This window comes from Henckelia pumila, chromosome 1 (genome assembly GCF_033568475.1).
Source record: "Henckelia pumila isolate YLH828 chromosome 1, ASM3356847v2, whole genome shotgun sequence".
In the NCBI taxonomy this organism is placed as follows: domain Eukaryota; kingdom Viridiplantae; phylum Streptophyta; class Magnoliopsida; order Lamiales; family Gesneriaceae; genus Henckelia; species Henckelia pumila.
In genome coordinates this window covers 169,007,476-169,025,175 of record NC_133120.1, presented here as the reverse complement: position 1 = coordinate 169,025,175, position 17,700 = coordinate 169,007,476, and the positions used below count along the sequence as shown (strand labels likewise).

General features: G+C 36.5%; 1 protein-coding gene and 1 non-coding gene across 2 annotated transcripts; both read right to left on the bottom strand.

Moving 5' to 3' along the window:
• Positions 1–2,403: 2,403 nt before the first annotated feature.
• LOC140874434 (peroxidase 40) lies at positions 2,404–3,789 on the bottom strand. The gene is made up of 4 exons (XM_073277723.1): positions 3,532–3,789; positions 3,252–3,443; positions 2,900–3,065; positions 2,404–2,816 (listed from the first exon to the last, which is right to left on the bottom strand). Exons 1-4 carry the CDS (start codon positions 3,787–3,789, stop codon positions 2,404–2,406), a joined length of 1,029 nt encoding a protein of 342 aa, XP_073133824.1.
• Positions 3,790–8,453: 4,664 nt separating this feature from the next.
• LOC140876778 (small nucleolar RNA R71) lies at positions 8,454–8,560 on the bottom strand. The gene has a single exon (XR_012149012.1). It is a non-coding gene; the product is annotated as a small nucleolar RNA R71 (small nucleolar RNA).
• Positions 8,561–17,700: the final 9,140 nt, after the last annotated feature.

Below are 17,700 nucleotides of genomic sequence, written 5' to 3'. Positions count from 1 at the left end.
AAAAAAATTTACTCAAAGATAGTTAATTTAATTTATAAAAAAATATTTTTAAATATGAACATCACATCGTGTAACAAGAATTCAATGATAGTAAATGGGTGGGTAGGCGTGATATAAGTCGCTTTCTTAATTCTAACATCATGAATCATATTTGAAGAAATTAAATAAGCTACACTTTCTGTATCATAGATTCATAGTCACTTTTGTTTTAAATCACCAACATGAACATGGGTTGAGTGCATGTATAATACACCAAACATATTATGTATTGCAAAATATAATTATATATATATATATATATGTGTGTGTGTGTGTGTGTTATTTCTTTTAATTAATATTTGGATAGGAAGTTAAAAGATATTGGGGGTGGGTAAAAAAAATTTTAAGCTGCTCAACCAACAAATTTCATGTGCTTGGAATGAAATCCTCGGATAAATTTTGTAAGACAGATCTTCGGCCGATCCAACTTATTAAAAAATATTATTTTTAAGAAAACTTGTTTTTTTGGTCATGTAGGTTTGTCACTTTGCGATTTTGGTCCTTTATGTTTTTATGTTTTAGTTTTAGTCCGTTATCTTTATTTTTTTTGCAATTTTAGTCTCTTTTCCGATGTGGCGCTGATGTGACATCATTGCAGAGCTGATGTGAAACTGACGCGTATAGTATCACGTAAGCATTTTCGAAGAAAAATGACTGAAATTACCAAAAATCGGAACATGCAGAACAAAAACTGAAATATGAAAATATAGAGGTCCGAATCGCAAAGTGACAAATATACAAGACTAAAATTATATTTTTTCCTTACTTTTTTATGTCAAAAATATTATGAAATAGGGAAAACTGCAATTTTGGTCTATATATTTGTCACTTTGAGTTTTGCTCCACTATGTTTTCATATTTCAGTTTTAGTCCTGCATGTTCCGATTTTTTTGCAATTAATCCATTTTTTTCGAAAAGTCTGGCACTATACATGTCAGCTCCATATCAACACTGCATTTGTGTTACATCAGCACCACATCGAAAAATGGACTAAAATTGCCAAAAAAAAAAAAAACAAAGACAACGGACTAACATGAAATCTGAAAATACAGATGACCGAAATCGCAAAGTGACAAACATACATGATCAAAAAACAATTTTTTTATTATAAATATAAATTAGGTCAACATATATCATGAATATAACTCTATGAGACCATCTCCTAAAAAAAAAAAAAAAAAACTCTATGAGACTATCTCACAAAGTACTTATTCTAATATTATGGGAGATGCTTAAAACTTTTGGAAACACACACTTTTTGGTTGGTGGGGATTCTCTTGGATATCTAGTTACTTCGATTAATATTTTTTGTTCATTGAGGGGAAGAAAAGTAATTGTTACAAAAACTCGTCTTAAATTTGAAATTTTTTTGTCAGATGAGCGATAAATAATCGACACATCCGTTAATCATTTATCCTAATTGTAATAACTATGACCCAAATAAAAAAAAAATGAAGGAGCATTATTTATCACAAAATGCAAGTGAACCACAACTTGCCATTATTTATTTGATTGAAATGGTCATTTTCGATCGGCAGACAGAAACTTTGGGATCTAAGCTTATTAAAGCATTCTTTTTGTCCTTTTATTACTTTTCTGGCCATATGCCTTTAATCATCGTTGTCCACTTAGTGGGGTAAGAAAAGTTGAGAATATACGCCATATGGCTAAACGATAAATAATATTATTAATATTGAAATTATAGAATAATTATAATTTTGATAATGGACGTTTATCGACTATCGTTTTGAGATTTCAGTATTTTGTTATGTCAAAAGTTTCGATTTAAGTGTGTACGTACTTTTTGTTTTGTTTGCGATTTGAATCTTTAATAAATTGTTATATTACTCTGTTTTGGTGTGTCGTGAAACTTTTTTATACATCCAAAAATGTAATTTATCCACTCAATTTCATATTTTACGAAGAAATAATTAATCTGTTTTGGTGTGTTGTGAAACTTTTTTATACATCCAAAAATGTCATTTATCCACTCAATTTCATATTTTACGAAGATATTTTATTCCTATATTTTATCTTCTATCATTTCAAAATTAACTTTAATTTATGTTTATTTAAAAAATATATTTTTTACAGATCATACACATCACGTATGTTCTAAGCTGCTAATATATAGGATAATTAAGATTACTATCTTACATCTACCAACCACACAGAACATATATACATGTATATATATATATATTTAGAAGGTTTTTATAAAATTTGAGAACCGAATACATTGTTACAATTTATTGCACTAGGAAATTTCAAACCAAGTGGAGCAATATATAGCTTTTGAGAATTAAGCTCGATTATATAGATCATTACTTAACTAGCATAGCTTTTATATTTCTAAAAGAGGATTCATTTATTGAATTGATTAGCAGCCCTACAGTTTCTTCGGACCTCTCCATCATTTTCTGATGCCAAGCTTCCCATTTTCATCATCGCCCTTTTGAAATCCTCGAAAAATACCCCCACATCATCCACGTAAGATTCGACAAGTCGCTGCGTCTCGCCGCTTCCGGTGACCAGAGCTTGGTCGGAGCCAAGCAAGCCCTCGCCGGAAACAAGGTTAACATAGTATTGGTTGTCGAACGTCGATGGGGTCATGTGATCAAGATCGGCCAGCGTTGCATTGGCATCGGAATCCAAACAAAGTTGCTGGAGCGACTGCAGGAAGTCCAGGTTGACGTCGGGGCCGTCGGAAGTACCGTTGCTGCCGCTTATGCGACCGTTGAACGTGAAACATCTAGCTTTACCTATGGTGTGTGCACCTGCACATGCATGCATGAAATATGTAATATATAAATATAGTGGAAATTGAATATTTTTGGCCAATATTATGTATATATATTACCAGAGAGTGCAACCATATCTTCAAGTGAGAGGCCAACATTTTGAAATTTGGATAGCAATGTTGGTACATCAGAATTTGGAGCAGGTATGTTGTTGTTAGCTGCTGTTAAGCTAGCACTTAAACTATCTTTCCTGCCCATTTGCACATCCCATCCAGGTCCACCTGACTACAAACATTAACTTTTATAGTTTTGGCAACCCTTTTTCACAATGCACAAATAATTTTCTTTTGAGGACTTTAGTTTGCTCACTTCATGCTTTGTTTATTTAGTTTTTTTGAAAGCAAAGAGTTTGATGCATAGTAATATTAGATCATTTGGTTGGAAAATTCATGCAATAGGTGATATTCTCACCAAAACAACAGAATCTCTAGCAGCAACAGCAAGAATATCAGCACAAGAAACTGTTTGTGGACAAACATATTCAAGATCAGCTTTTATGGCATCGATCACTTCAAATCCCCTAAGCGAGTTCAAGTTTGGCGCGGCTGTCTTTTCTCCAACAAAATTCGGCGTGTCGTCAAGTAACACAGATGCATCACATCCCTGCACATAGTTATTAGAAAATATATCTCCATATATATAAATACCAAATTTTCTAGCTAGTGCATGCATGTGATATAAAGTGACTTGCATTAACAAAACAATCATGGAAATGGAGGCGAAGCAACGAAGCGGCCATCCTAGGATCATCAGACACGGCCTTTTCAACCCAAGAGAAAATTATGGGTTCCGCCTCAGGGCAGCTGCTTTGGTAGAAACCGAAGGTTAACACGATGGAGGCCGTGGCACCATCGATGCATTCCTTGTTCAAAGACTCGTCTGGTGTGCTGCACAATGCTACTGAAAACTTGAATAGAATCATGTACAAAGCAACCAAGTATACAGACATTTTTGCTTCTGATTAACTTAGTTTTGAGAAAGCTAGCTAGGAATAAGGCATAAAACTATTACATATATTACTGTTTATATAGAAAAAAATATTTAAATTTTGCACTTGTGGGACTTACCAAATATTTGGTGAGAAGAAGACAGAGTCAAGCAATGGAAAGAAAAGGTCAGTGTTGTATGAGATGATCAGTACTCCATAACTGTTCACCTAATGCCATGTGCATGCATGCATGCATATGCCATTATCACTTAGACCAGTTTTTTTCGATATTATTATAGTAATTACTATCTAGTCGCGTAACGTGGTTTTCCTACATATATATTTTAACTAGTCCTGGTATTATTCAAATAAATTCTAAAAATTAATGAAAATTAATTATAAGAGTATTTTTTTTTTCAAATGAGAAAGCAAGATGACAAAAATTTCTGTTTATAATCCACCTCCAGCTTGATTTGTGCATATATTTATATTTTAGAGGGAAACTAGCTAGTATTTCCCCCTTTTAATATTATATATAAGAGTGCATATATATATCAGTTTGGAAAATGATACACAGAAATAACAAAATTAATTTCAAGAAATCTGTACTTGTAGAATTAATTATAATATAAATGAATGAATAGTTTCATGATGATGTTGTAGGACCGATTGATAAAGTTGAAGGCAATTATTGCACCCCAACTTTTATGTGTGTGTGTGTGTTACAAATAATAAACACGGAGGTGGAGCCAAATAATTTTCTTTAGTTTGCTATTAAATATTCACATGTTATTGGATCGATATTGGAATCTAAACGATACCAAGATCTAACCAAGATACGTGGAGTGAAATGATCGTTTTATACGTTAACTAGCTATGACAAAATCACTTTCTTGTTTATAGGGTTCTTAGCATTGATCATTATTCAACGTGCATGTAGCATGTTAAGCTCAAAAACAGATATAGCACACATTCAAGATAACAAATAGTCGAAAGTAAATGACAAGAAACACAAGAACAACACAAATTATTTGGTCCGGATTGTAATCAATCTTACCTCCAAGGTTCTGGGAACATCCTTATAAAGCCACTATAAAACAATGAAGACAATCATTCCAATCTTCTCAAGGGCAAAATTACAAGCTATGAAAGAAAGCTTATGCTATACAAACAGGAATCAATGTCGCAAATCTGCTCCAGTCTTCAACTCAATTCCAAGAATTCTTGGAGATGAACTTGATTCCAAGAAGAACCCCTGGCTTCAGAGAATACGATCGAGAATCAGAGGGGAATTGTGTGATGCCGCTGTTAATATCATTCAACCAACTTAACGACTTAAGTAACTAAAGCTTGAACAAGTTACAGCCATTGGATCAAGATTAATAGCCACAAGTGATCTAGACCATCCACTTGAAATCTAATTGAGGTTAACTAAAGTCTTCACAATCTCCACTTTCGGCCCTATTAGATGATTATAGTGAGCTCAACTGAGATCCCATGAACACGAAAAATAGTTACTCCAATATATTGAGCATACTCAAAGCATCCTTGAGTTTGCTCACATGTATCACTTTTGTTAGCATGTCTGCAGGGTTGATCGTTGTGTCAATCTTCCTTATCCAGGCCCTTAGAGATAATTTCCCTCACAAAGTGCACTCAAAGATCAACGTGCTTGGTTCTCTCTTGAAACACATAATTCTTAGACAAGTCTACGGTACTTTGTGAGTCACAAAAGATAGTAACATCCTTTTGATCAAATCCCATTTCTCCAACAAATCCTTTGATCCATATCCCTTCTTTTACTGCTTCAGTGAGTGATATGTGTTCGGCCTCAGTAGTGGACAGGGCTACAACACTATGTAAGCTTGATTTCTAGTTCACTATGTTCTTTCCAATTGTAAATATATACATATCCTCAAATCGATCTTCTTTTATCAAGATCTGCTGCATAGTTTGAATCACAATAACTAGTGACTTCACATGTGTTACTAACTACTTAACGATGATTGCATATGTTTTTATTGTTAATTGATTGTATTTATATTTTATTTTTTCTGTAGGAGTGATCTCAAGCTTCTGATATATGGTGAACCTTCACGAAAGATCGATTTGTATAAGGATAGGTTTGACTTGTTGTATCAGAATCTTTCTCGCGACTCCGATTTTTAGACTCCTAAAATTGCCCCAAAATATTCTCCAAATGCACAAGAAAAAGGAGGAAGGATTGAAAACAGACGTCATCGCGTTGATAAACAAGTTGTCTTATATATTAAAAATGAGTGGTTTTACCCTTCAGTTATGAAGCTTTAAGTGAAATTAAAGTTTCACTGAGTTGCAAAAAAGTGAAGAAGAAGTAGATCTAACCATCAGTCAAGTCATCATATTATTTATTTTTTAGTAATTTTAAAGATTAATATTGTTGTCAATGCAGACAGTCATTGCTATTTTTATGAGTAGGATGTAACAGATTTCATTGACAATTATCGACGCCCACGACTTTTATAGTCGGGAAACAATTTTCCAGGTATGTGGTAGTAACTCCTTAACGATGATTGCATATGTTTTTGTTGTTATTGATTGTATTTATATTTTTTTTGTAGGAGTGATCTCAAACTTCTGATCATTGGTGATTGTTAGGAGTCAGTTTTACGAGTTTTATTCTCAGTTTATTTTTGTTTTGTTTTTGTTTCATGTAATTTTTTTTTTGTTTTTAATTTATTCTTGTTGCATTTAGTGTTTTCTCATGCATTTCGTTCACTCCTCTGGTTTTTGTGGTTGTTTAAGCAGGAAAACAAGAAAAAGAAGTATTTATTTTGGAAAAATCAAGTGTACCAGAGAGCAGCAAAGGCAGTGGTTCACAGGGGGGTGCGCCCGAGCTGTGGTTTTCTACCGCCTGCGCGCGCACTCTTTGAAGAAAACAGTAGCAAAGAAGAAACCAAGCACGCGAGCGGTAATTTTCTACCGCCCGCACGCGTGCTCAAAATTTCAGACAGTAAGGTGGGCAGAAATCCTGCGCCCGAGCGGCTGTTTTCTACCGCTCGGGCGCTCCCGCGTAATTTTGGAAAAAATATTATTTCGGGTTTTAAAAGGAAAGGACTCCTGGGGGCAATATAAAAGGAAGATTTTCAGACTTTAGAAGGGTTCGACACAGAGAAGATCGAGAGGAGGCGGCTGCTAAAGATCGAAGACTTCTTCTTCTCGTTGGGAGTTTTTCTTATTCATAATTTCTGGATTCTTATGTTGAAAAACATTATTAGATTGAATTTTTATGATGAGTTGTAGTAGCTAAACTATATTTTTTTGGAATTTAGAGGATCCGAACCCCAAAACATGTTTGTGTGATTGAATCTTTGGACAAATTGAGTTTGATTTATACTAGTATTTGAATTTATCATGGTTGATTATTCTATGTTGAGGAGTAGATAACTTTAGCATAGATTCGTAGGTTGTGAACTGCGAGAGATAGATTCATGATTAGGACGAGTGATAAAATCCATGGACTTAAAATATGCATAGAGATATGATATTTAGTGCATGTTGATAACCATAGACAACTAGGTTGAAAGTTGTAGGAATTCAAAGAACGCAAAGCAATCAGTAATGATAAATAATTAAAGAAATTTAATTGTTTCATTAACTTGAGTTAGATTGGCATAAACTCGAGAGAGAGTGTCGATACTCAGGAATTTCTGTCAAATTTATTTGTATTAAATTAAAATTCAATCGTCGAGTTCAATTTGGGGGAAGGTGAACCAAAATTCTAACAAAATCCTTTCATATTATATTTTTCGATCTTGGAAAAATTGGTTTCTTTATCTGCGTTAGTTCTAGTTATTCAAGTTGATTTCATTAGTTATCATCAAACTTTCAAAATTTCGATACTTTGGGTAGAAAAGATAAGATAAATAAATCATTGTCGACATAGTCCCTGAGGACGATACTCGTACTCAGTACACTTTACTATAACTTGAGTCGTGCACTTGCGATAATTTTAAGCGTAATAGAAAGATTTTTATATCAATTTTAAGTGTTAGTATTTTCTCGATCAAGTTTTTGGCGCCGTTGCCGGGGACTATTGATTACTTTGATTTATCTTATTTAATTTGATTTGCACCAATTTTAATCACTATTTTCATCTTTGAACTGCAGGATTCTCTTGAAGTGCATGCAACATCCATTCGAGTTGGAACTAATCCCTTTTGATCCTGAAATCGAAAGAACCTTTCGCAGGAGAAGAAGGCAACAGAGAGAAACAATGGCAGAACAAGAACGACTACGTGGAGATGGAGAAGCTGAGAATAATGCACCACCTATGTACAGGTCAATGATGGATATCGCCTTGCCATCCATCGAAAATGCTAGACCAAGCATCATCAGGCCAACCATAGCACCAAATCATTTTGAAATAAAGCCTGCTATCATTCAAAATGGTGCAAAACACAGTCCAATTTGGTGGGATGACAATCGATGATCCATATGCTCATCTGAAAAATTTTCTAGAAATCTGTGATACTTTCAAGATGCAGGGAGTTTCTGATGACGCTATTTGTTTGCGTTTATTCCCTTTTTCTTTGAGAGATAAGGCTAAAGCATGACTAACAAATCTACCTGCAGGTTCCATCACCACTTGGGATGATCTCGCAAAAGCTTTCCTCACCAAATACTTTCCACCATCTAAATCGATGAAGCTGAGAGCTGAGATCACAACTTTTGCTCAAGGAGACCAGGAAACACTTTATGAAGCATGGGAGCGCTATAAAGATCTATTGAGGAGATGCCCACACCACCAATTACCAGACGGTCCTATGGTACAAACTTTTTATTATGGTTTTCCTCACTCTAACCGTACCATGCTAGATGCAGCTGCAGGTGGTAATTTATTACGCAAATCACCAGAGGATGGATATAAGTGCATTGAGGATATGACATCTAGTAGCTATCACCCTCAGTTTGAGAGAAGTGCAGCCAGGAGACCCGCAGGAATGCATCAAGTTGATGCATTCACCTCAGTAGCAGCTCAGCTTGAAGTCATGAATAAGAGGATTGAAGAGCTAAATCTAGGGCAGTCTGCGATGCGTATTCAAGAAGTGTGGTGTGAGAAATGTGGTGCTGAACACTTCATGAAAGACTGTCAGACAGGCAATCCATCATATCAGCCATAGGGAGGCATGGTAAACCATGTAGGAAATCAAAACCTTCCTAGGAATGATCCATTCTCAAATACATATAATCCAGGGTGAAAACAGCATCCGAACTTTTCGTGTGGAGGACAGAACAATAGGCCATATGGGAATCAGAACTATGGAAAACAACATCAGGAGGAGAAGTCAAGCATGGAACAGATGATGTAGAAGTTCATATCATCCACCAAAACCAGAATTCAGAATCAGGATGCATCGATTAATAATTTGGAAAATCAAATAGGGCAGTTGGCTAAAACGATGTTTAGCAGAGAGCTGGGTACTTTGCCAAGTGACACGAAAAAAAAAATCCAAAGGAGCAGGTCAAGGCTGTTGAACTGAGAAGTGGGAAGAGAATCGAACCTGAGAGACGAGGCGAGAAAGAGCCAGAATCAGTTATATCAGAGAAAACTGCAGGTAAGTCTTCTACTTCTACACAACCACCCACATCACAGTCAAATATTGTTGTTCCATCACCTTTTCCTGCAGCTCTCAAGAAGGCCAAGCTAGATTCTCAGTTTGCTAAATTCCTAGAACTATTCAAGAAATTGAATATAAACATCCCCTTCGCCGATGCATTGATGCAAATGCCCAGCTATGATAAGTTCTTGAAGGAGATTCTCTCCAACAAGAGAAAACTGGAGGAGCATGCAATGATCAGTCTAACAGAAAATTGCTCAGCAATAGTTCAGAACAAGATCACACCTAAGAAAAAAGATCCAAAGAGTTTCTCTATCCCTTGTGTTATTAATGATGTTCAATTTCATAAAGCTTTGTGTGATTTAGGTGCTAGCATAAAATTAATGCCATATTCTATTTTCAGAAAACTGATCTTGGGAGAGCCGTAATCCACCAGAATGTCATTGCAATTGGCGAACAGGTCTATCAAATATCCAAGAGGGATAATAGAGGATGTGCTGGTGAAAGTCAACAAATTCATATTCCCGATGGATTTTGTGGTACTTGATATGGAGGAAGACTTGGACATGCCACTTATTCTGGGAAGACCTTTCCTGGTAACAGGAAAATCACTCATCGATGTCGAAAAGGGAGAACTACTTCTGAGAGTGGGAGAGGAGAAGATCTCCTTTTATGTTTTTAATGCACTTAAATTTTCACAATGTAATGAATAGTGTTTTCAAATATATGCTGTGGACTCACTTATGTATAATTATGTGCAGGATACGTTTCAGGAACCGTTAGAAGATGAACTTGTATCTCCACCTCATGAGGATGAAATCAATGAAGGAATAGAAGAAATGACTGCTTACTTGAATGATAACTAGTCATGGCAAAAAGGTGGCAAGCTCAGACTTGAAGATCTTGGTGACCGGAAGGATTTAGTCCTCCAGAAACCAAGTCTTGAAGAACCGTCAACTGTTGAATTGAAACCATTACCAGCCCATCTGAAATATGTATTTCTAGGTGAGAATGAAAATTTACCTGTCATAATTTCTTCTTCTTTGACAGGTGAGATGGAGGCCAGACTGCAGGATGTTCTAAAAAATCACAAGAGTGTGTTTTCTTGGAAGGTAGTAGATATCAAAGGCATTAATCCATATCCATCTGCATGCATAAAATTCTAATGGAAGAGAGCATCAACCCCTTGGTCCAACCACAGCGGAGATTGAATCCCAAGATGCAAGAAGTAGTAAAGGCTGAAACGATAAAACTTCTGGATGCAGGTATTATTTATCCCATTTCTGATAGTGCATGGGTGAGTCCGGTTCAATGTGTACCAAAAAAAAGAGGGATAACTATCATTAAGAATGAGCAAAATGAGCTGATACCTACTAGGACAGTTACAGGTTGGTGTGTGTGTATCTATTATAGGAAATTGAATGACGCAACCCGCAAGGACCATTTTTCCCTCCCCTTCATTGACCAAATTCTAGAAAGACTTGCTGGGTATGAATTTTATTGCTTTTTAGATGGGTATTCAGGATACAATCAAATTGCGATTTCACCTAAAGATCAGGATAAAACAACTTTTACTTGCCCATATGGTAAGTTTGCTTATAGACATATGCCTTTTGGTCTTTGTAATGCTCCTGCAACTTTTCAGAGATGCATGACTGCTATAATTCATGATATGGTTGAAAATTTTCTAGAAATATTCATGGATGATTTTTCCATTTTTGGTCAATCTTTTGATGCAGTCTGAATAATCTGAATAGCATTTTGATGAGATGCGAGGAAACGAACTTTGTACTAAACTGGGAAAAATGCCACTTCATGGTGACAGAATGTATTGTATTAGGGCACCGAATATCTGAGCAGGGAATCGAGGTGGACATGGCATAGGTGCACGCCATTCAGAATTTGCCTCCGCCGACGACGATCAAGGGAGTCAGAATTTTTCTAGGCCATGCCGGTTTTTTATCGGCGGTTCTTTAAAGATTTTTCAAAAATTGCAAAACCTCTGTCTTCTTTATTGATGAAAGATACACCTTTTAGTTTGATTCCAATTGCTTACAGGCATTTGAATATCTGAGAGATATATTGATGATTGCACCAGTACTGACATCACCTAACTGGGATCTCCCATTTGAGGTCATGTGTGATGCCAGTGACTCAGCTGTTGGCGCGGTACTTGGCCAATGAGTAGACAAGGTATTCCGTACTATTTACTATGCTATCAAAACCTTGAATGAAGCTCAACTAAATTATGCCACCACTGAAAAGGAGTTGCTAGCTGTAGTCTTTGCACTTGACAAATTCCATTCATACCTTGTACTTTCGAAAATTACTGTATACACTGATCACTCTGCCATAAGACACCTATTTTCTAAGAAAGATGCAAAACCTAGGTTGATTAGGTGGATCCTGCTCTTACAAGAATTTGATTTAGAGATAAAGGATAAGAAAGGAGTAGAAAATGTCGTAGCTGATCATCTGTCTAGACTAGAATGCATTCCTGATTGTGCACAGAATGATATTGAGGTCATATATGATTGGTTTCCTGATGAAAAGTTGTTTGCCATAGAAAATTCACCTTGGTATGCTAATTTTGCAAATTACTTGGTCACGGGCACACTTCCACATAACTTGTCTTTTCATCAAAAGAAAAAATTTGTGTCGGATGTAAAGCATTATTTTTGGGAATAACCTTTCTTGTTTAAAATTTGTGCTGACTCGATGATCCGGAGACATGTGGTGGAAGGATAGATGAAAAGTATCCTCAGTCATTGTCATGACCGTGAAGTAGGTGGCCATGCTGGGCCAATCAATACGGTAGCTAAGGTACTTGAATGTGGGTTCTATTGGCCCAATCTGTTTAAATATGCACGGTATTTTGTCATTTAGTGTGATAGATGTCAGCGGGCATGTAATATCTCAAACCGTCATGAAGTTCCGTTGAATAATATTATTGAGTGTGAGATATTTGGTGTGTAGGAAATCGACTTTATGGGACCATTTCCAAACTCTTTTACAGAAAAATACATTTTGGTTGCCGTCGATTATATTTCTAAATGGGTAAAGGCTAAAGCTTTTGCAACTAATGATGCACAGGTGGTCATAAAATTTTTGAACAAAAACATTTTTAACCGGTTTGGTACACCCCGTGCAATTATTAGTGATGGTGGCACCCACTTTTGCAACAAACTCTTTGAAAAACTTTTGAAGATATATGGTGAGCACAAAGTTTCTACACCCTATCATCCCCAAACAAGTGGCCAAGTAGAAGTGTCCAATCGAGAAATCAAACAAATTTTGGAAAAGAGTGTGAGTACGAACAGGAAAAATTGGGCATTTCGACTTGATGATGCTTTCTGGGCCTGTAGAACAGCTTTCAAAACTCCTATAGGCACCTCGCCATATAGACTGTTGTTTGGTAAAGCATGTCAATTGCCAGTTGAGTTAGAGCATAGAGCGTATTGGGCCATTAAGACACTAAACTTTGAATTTGTTGCTGCAGGTGAGAAAAGACTGCTCGAACTGAACCAATTGGAGGAATTTTGAGACAACGCATATGATATGGCGGTATCGTACAAGGAGCAGACTAAGAGGATACATGATAGACGCATTTGCCATCAAAAATTCAGAGAAGGAGACGCTGTCTTGTTATTTAACTCCCGGTTGAGGCTCTTTCCCGGAAAATTGAAGTCTAGGTGGTCTGGTCCCTGCAAAATCACTAAGGTGTATCCATCGGGGGCCATTGAGATAAAAGATGCCCGAAATGAGTCTTTGACAGTCAATGCTCAGAGGCTAAAACATTATGTGGGAGGTGACGTTGATTCCATGCCAGTCATCACCACGCTGACTGACCAAGACTAGTTTGGGGAGGAGAAAAGTCAAGCTCTAGACTTTAAATTGAGAACTACTTTCTTCACTCTCTTTTGTTTAGTTTTGTCAAACTTTATTTTCATTTTATTTTCAGTTTTTTTTAGTTAGTGAATTTTCATACTGTTTTCAAAATTTTCAGTGCGCTCGAGCGGTAATTTATTACCGCCTGAGCGCCCAGTCACTGTTTCAAGATTTTTGCTCAAAGAGGTATGCGCCCAAGCGGCTGTTTTCTACCGCCCGCGCACGAACTCTCTGTTTTTTAAATTTTTATTCAAAGAGGGGTGCTACCGCGCGGGCGGCTCACGCAGATCCAGATTTTTAAAAGCCCCGATCCCTTTTACTTTCTTATTTCTTTATTTCCTCTTCTTCTTTCAAACCCTAAGCCGCCTCCTCTTATCCCTATTTCTCACTTTTTGTCCTCCCAATAGCAGGTATCTCTCTTCTATTTCCCTAATTTTGCTCAAGATGGGACCAATGAGATCAAAGATTGCTTCCTCTCGTGCTTATTCTTCCTCCTCCACCATTATCGACGGCAAGTTCATCGACCCTGAAACTATTAATGTTTTATTGCAAACACCGGAGGTAGACGATAGCCAATTCCAAGCGTTTAAGGCTAGCCCAGATTATAATCTAGTCTCTGCTGAACTATGCTATGATGGAAACGTTTGGAAGGACTCGATCAAATTCCTGTCGTTTAAATAAAAGTTTTTGAAGATGGAACCGGCCTTTTGGTATGCATTTCTAACTCACAGGATGATGCCGGTGTCCCACACGCACGACATGGTGATAATCAGGGCACTTTTGTTGTTTTCCTTGCACAAACACTGGCCAATCAATGTAGGCAAACTCATCAATAGGGATTTGTACACGTCCATCCGCTCGACGAATATTGGCATATTTTTCCCATCTATTGTATCTGCACTTTGTGTGCAAGCTGGAGTGGTAGTGCGAGACGACGAGGAATGGCAACATCCAATGCATGATGTGGACGATTCAATTTTGAATACAAAGCAAACTTTCAGACTGCAAGAGTTTACTTCGCATGGGCGGGCAAGTTCTGGACCGGTCAATCTTCGAGCCATGCCCTGAAACCACCACTTGCTCGCCGCACCAGTAATGAGATGGTGAATGAACTATCTGCTTGGGCCCAACATCATGACAAGTTCCAGAATGTTGTCTTTGCTTATATGGACTCGATGCATGCTATGATGAGAGGGTTGTGCGCCAATGCTGGCTTGGACCCTGCGAATTTTCCAGCACCACCACCTTATCCACCACCGTTTCGATTCAAATATGTTGCACCTATCCATGAGCTTTTTGATGATTCCGAGGAAGAACCAGCTGGCGGAGATGACAAAGACCAGTAGCCAGGGGAGTTTATAGTTTTCTTGTTCATTTTGTTTTGTTTTTTTTTATTTGTCATTCGTTTTTTTTTCCTTCTAGTCTGTGTTTTGCTTTAGTTTGTGTTTCGAGGTGTCAGAAATTGGTTGTGTCTGTTTAGCATTGAGGACAATTCTAGTTTCTAGTTTGGGGAGGGTGTTTACTTTAAAGTTATTCTTGTTTAATATTAAGTGTTTGCATTTTCATTATTGTTCGCATGTGTGTTGAGTGAGACGATGAATGGGGGCCGATGACGATTTGAAGTTGTGAATTTATGGTGAATTTTTTTTGTTGTTTTGCTCTTGATTTGACATGAGAAACTGTAGGTTGACCCGTGAATAGTTTAAGCACTTGTGTTAGAACAGTGGATTGTAACGAAAGATTAGATGAAATTTCTGTCTGTTTGACCATTGCACGACAATGGGTGTTTGTGGATCTTAATTGTTTCTATGAATTTTGGCGTGCTACTAGCATGACACTTATGATCTTGGGCGTACCTAGAAAAACAAAAAACATTTTTTTTATACAACTCCATTCGGGCCTTGAAAGGATTAAAATCCTAAATGATTAAATCAAAGGCTAAGTATGCGGATTACATGGGATTGATGCTCCATCCGGGCTATAGACGAGGGGATTAGAAAGAAAAAAAATAAAATAAAACTTTCATATCCTAGCCAGTTATAGCTAAGTCAGCGGTTAATTAATGGAGCTAAAGCAATACCGGGTGTAAAATCCGGAGGTGTGCAATTCATTATCTCAAGGGAGGTGGGTGTGTCTAGAGTCGTTAGAAGGAATGGATACTTGAGAGTGAAACATGCACTGATTTGTCATAGGTAGCTAAGCAGATTTGAAATGGATTCTGTCTGAGTTGTATGAAACTGGAATGACATTTTACACACACACGTTCACGTTAAACCGAAGGTATATTATGAAAAGTTAAGAGCGGTGGTAATTTTGTGTTGTGTTGTGAAGGGACTTCTCTGAGGCCATGAATTCCCATGAACCGTCTTACTTTCTTTTGTGTTTGCATTCTAGTTATCACATGTTTTGCTCGAGGGCGAGCAAAATTTTAGTTTGGGGATGTTGATAGGAGTCCGTTTTACGTGTTTTATTCTCAGTTTAGTTGTGTTTTGTTTTTGTTTCATGTCATTTTTGTTTGTTTTTAATTTATTCTTGTTGCATTAAGTGTTTTCTCATGCATTTCGTTCACTCCTCTGGTTTTTGTGGTTGTTTAAGCAGGAAAACAAGAAAAATAAGTATTTATTTTGGAAAAGTCAATTGTACCAGAGAGCAGCAAAGATAGTGGTTCACAGGGGGGTGCCCCCGAGCGGTGGTTTTCTACTGCCCGCGCGCACTCGTTGAAGAAAACAGTAGCAAAGAAGAAACCATGTGCGCAAGCGGTAATTTTCTACCGCCCGCGCGCGTGATCAAAATTTCAGACAGTAAGGTGGGCAAAAATCCTGCGCCCGAGCGGCTGTTTTCTACCGGTCGGGCGCTCCCGTGTTATTTTGGAAAAATATTATTTTGGGTTTAAAAAGGAAAGGAATCTTGGGGGCAATATAAAAGGAAGATTTTAAGACTTTAGAAGGGTTTGACACAGAGAAGATCGAGAGGAGGCAGCTGCTGAAGATATAAGACTTCTTCTTCTCATTGGGAGTTTTTCTTCTTCACAATTTCTGGATTCTTACGTTGAAAAACATTATTAGATTGAATTTTTATGATGAGTTGTAGTAACAAAACAATATTCTGTTGGAATTTATGGGATCCGAACCCCAAAACATGTTTGTGTGATTGAATCTTTGGATGAATTGAGTTTGATTTATACTAGTATTTGATTTTATCATGGTTGATTATTCTATGATGAGGAGTAGCTAACTTTAGCATAGATTCGTAGGTTGTTAACTCCTGTCGAGATATAGATTCATGATTAGGACGAGTGATAAAATCCATGGACTTAAAATATGCATAGAGATATAATATTTAGTACATGTTGATAACCATAGACCACTAGGTTGAAAGTTGAGGAATTCAAAGAACGCAAAGCAATCAGTAATGATAAATAATTAAAAAGATTTAATTGTTTTATTAACTTGAGTTAGATTGACATAAAATCGAGAGAGATTGCGATACTTCAGGAATTTCTGTCAAATTTATTTGTATTAAATTAAGATTCAAGCGTCCAGTTCAATTAGGGGGAAGGTGAACCGAAATTCTAACAAAATCCTTTAATATTATATTTTTCGATCTTGGAAAAATTGGTTTCTTTATCTGCATTAATTCTAGTTATTCAAGTTGATTTCATTAGTTATAATAAAACTTTCAAAATTTTGATACTTTGGGTAGAAAATATAAGATAAATAAATCATTGTCGACATAGTCCCTGAGGACGATACTCGTACTCAGTGCACTTTACTATAACTTGAGTCGTGAACTTGCAATAATTTTGAGCGTAATAGAAAGATTTTTATATCGATTTTAAGTGTTAGTATTTGCTCGATCAGTGATCCTTTAGCATAGATCGATTTGTATAAGGATAGGTTTGACTTGTTGTATCATAATCTTTCTCGTGACTCCTATTTTTAGACTCCTAAAATTGCCCCAAAATATTTTACAGACGCTCACGAAAAAGGAGGCAGGATGAAAAACGGACGTCATCGCGTTGAGAAACAAGTTGTCTTGCATATTCAAACTGAGTGATTTTACCCTCAGTTATGAAGCTTTCAGTGAAATGAAAGCTTTGCTTAGTTTAAAAAAAGTGAAGAAGAAGTAGATCTAAAAATCAGTCAAGTCATCAGATTATTTTTTTTTTCTTTTAGTAATTTACAGATTAATATTGTTGTCAATGCATACAACCATTGATTTTTTCTGAGTGGACTACAACGGATTTCTTTGAAAACTATCGACGCCAACATCTAACGTAGTCGGAAAATTATTTTCTAGGTAAATAATAGTAACTCATTAACAATGATTGCATATGTTTTTGTTGTTATTGATTGTATTTATATTTCAATTTTTCTGTAGGAATGATCGCAAAGCTTCTGATCCATGGTGAACCTTCAGCAATGATCGATCTGTATAAGGATAA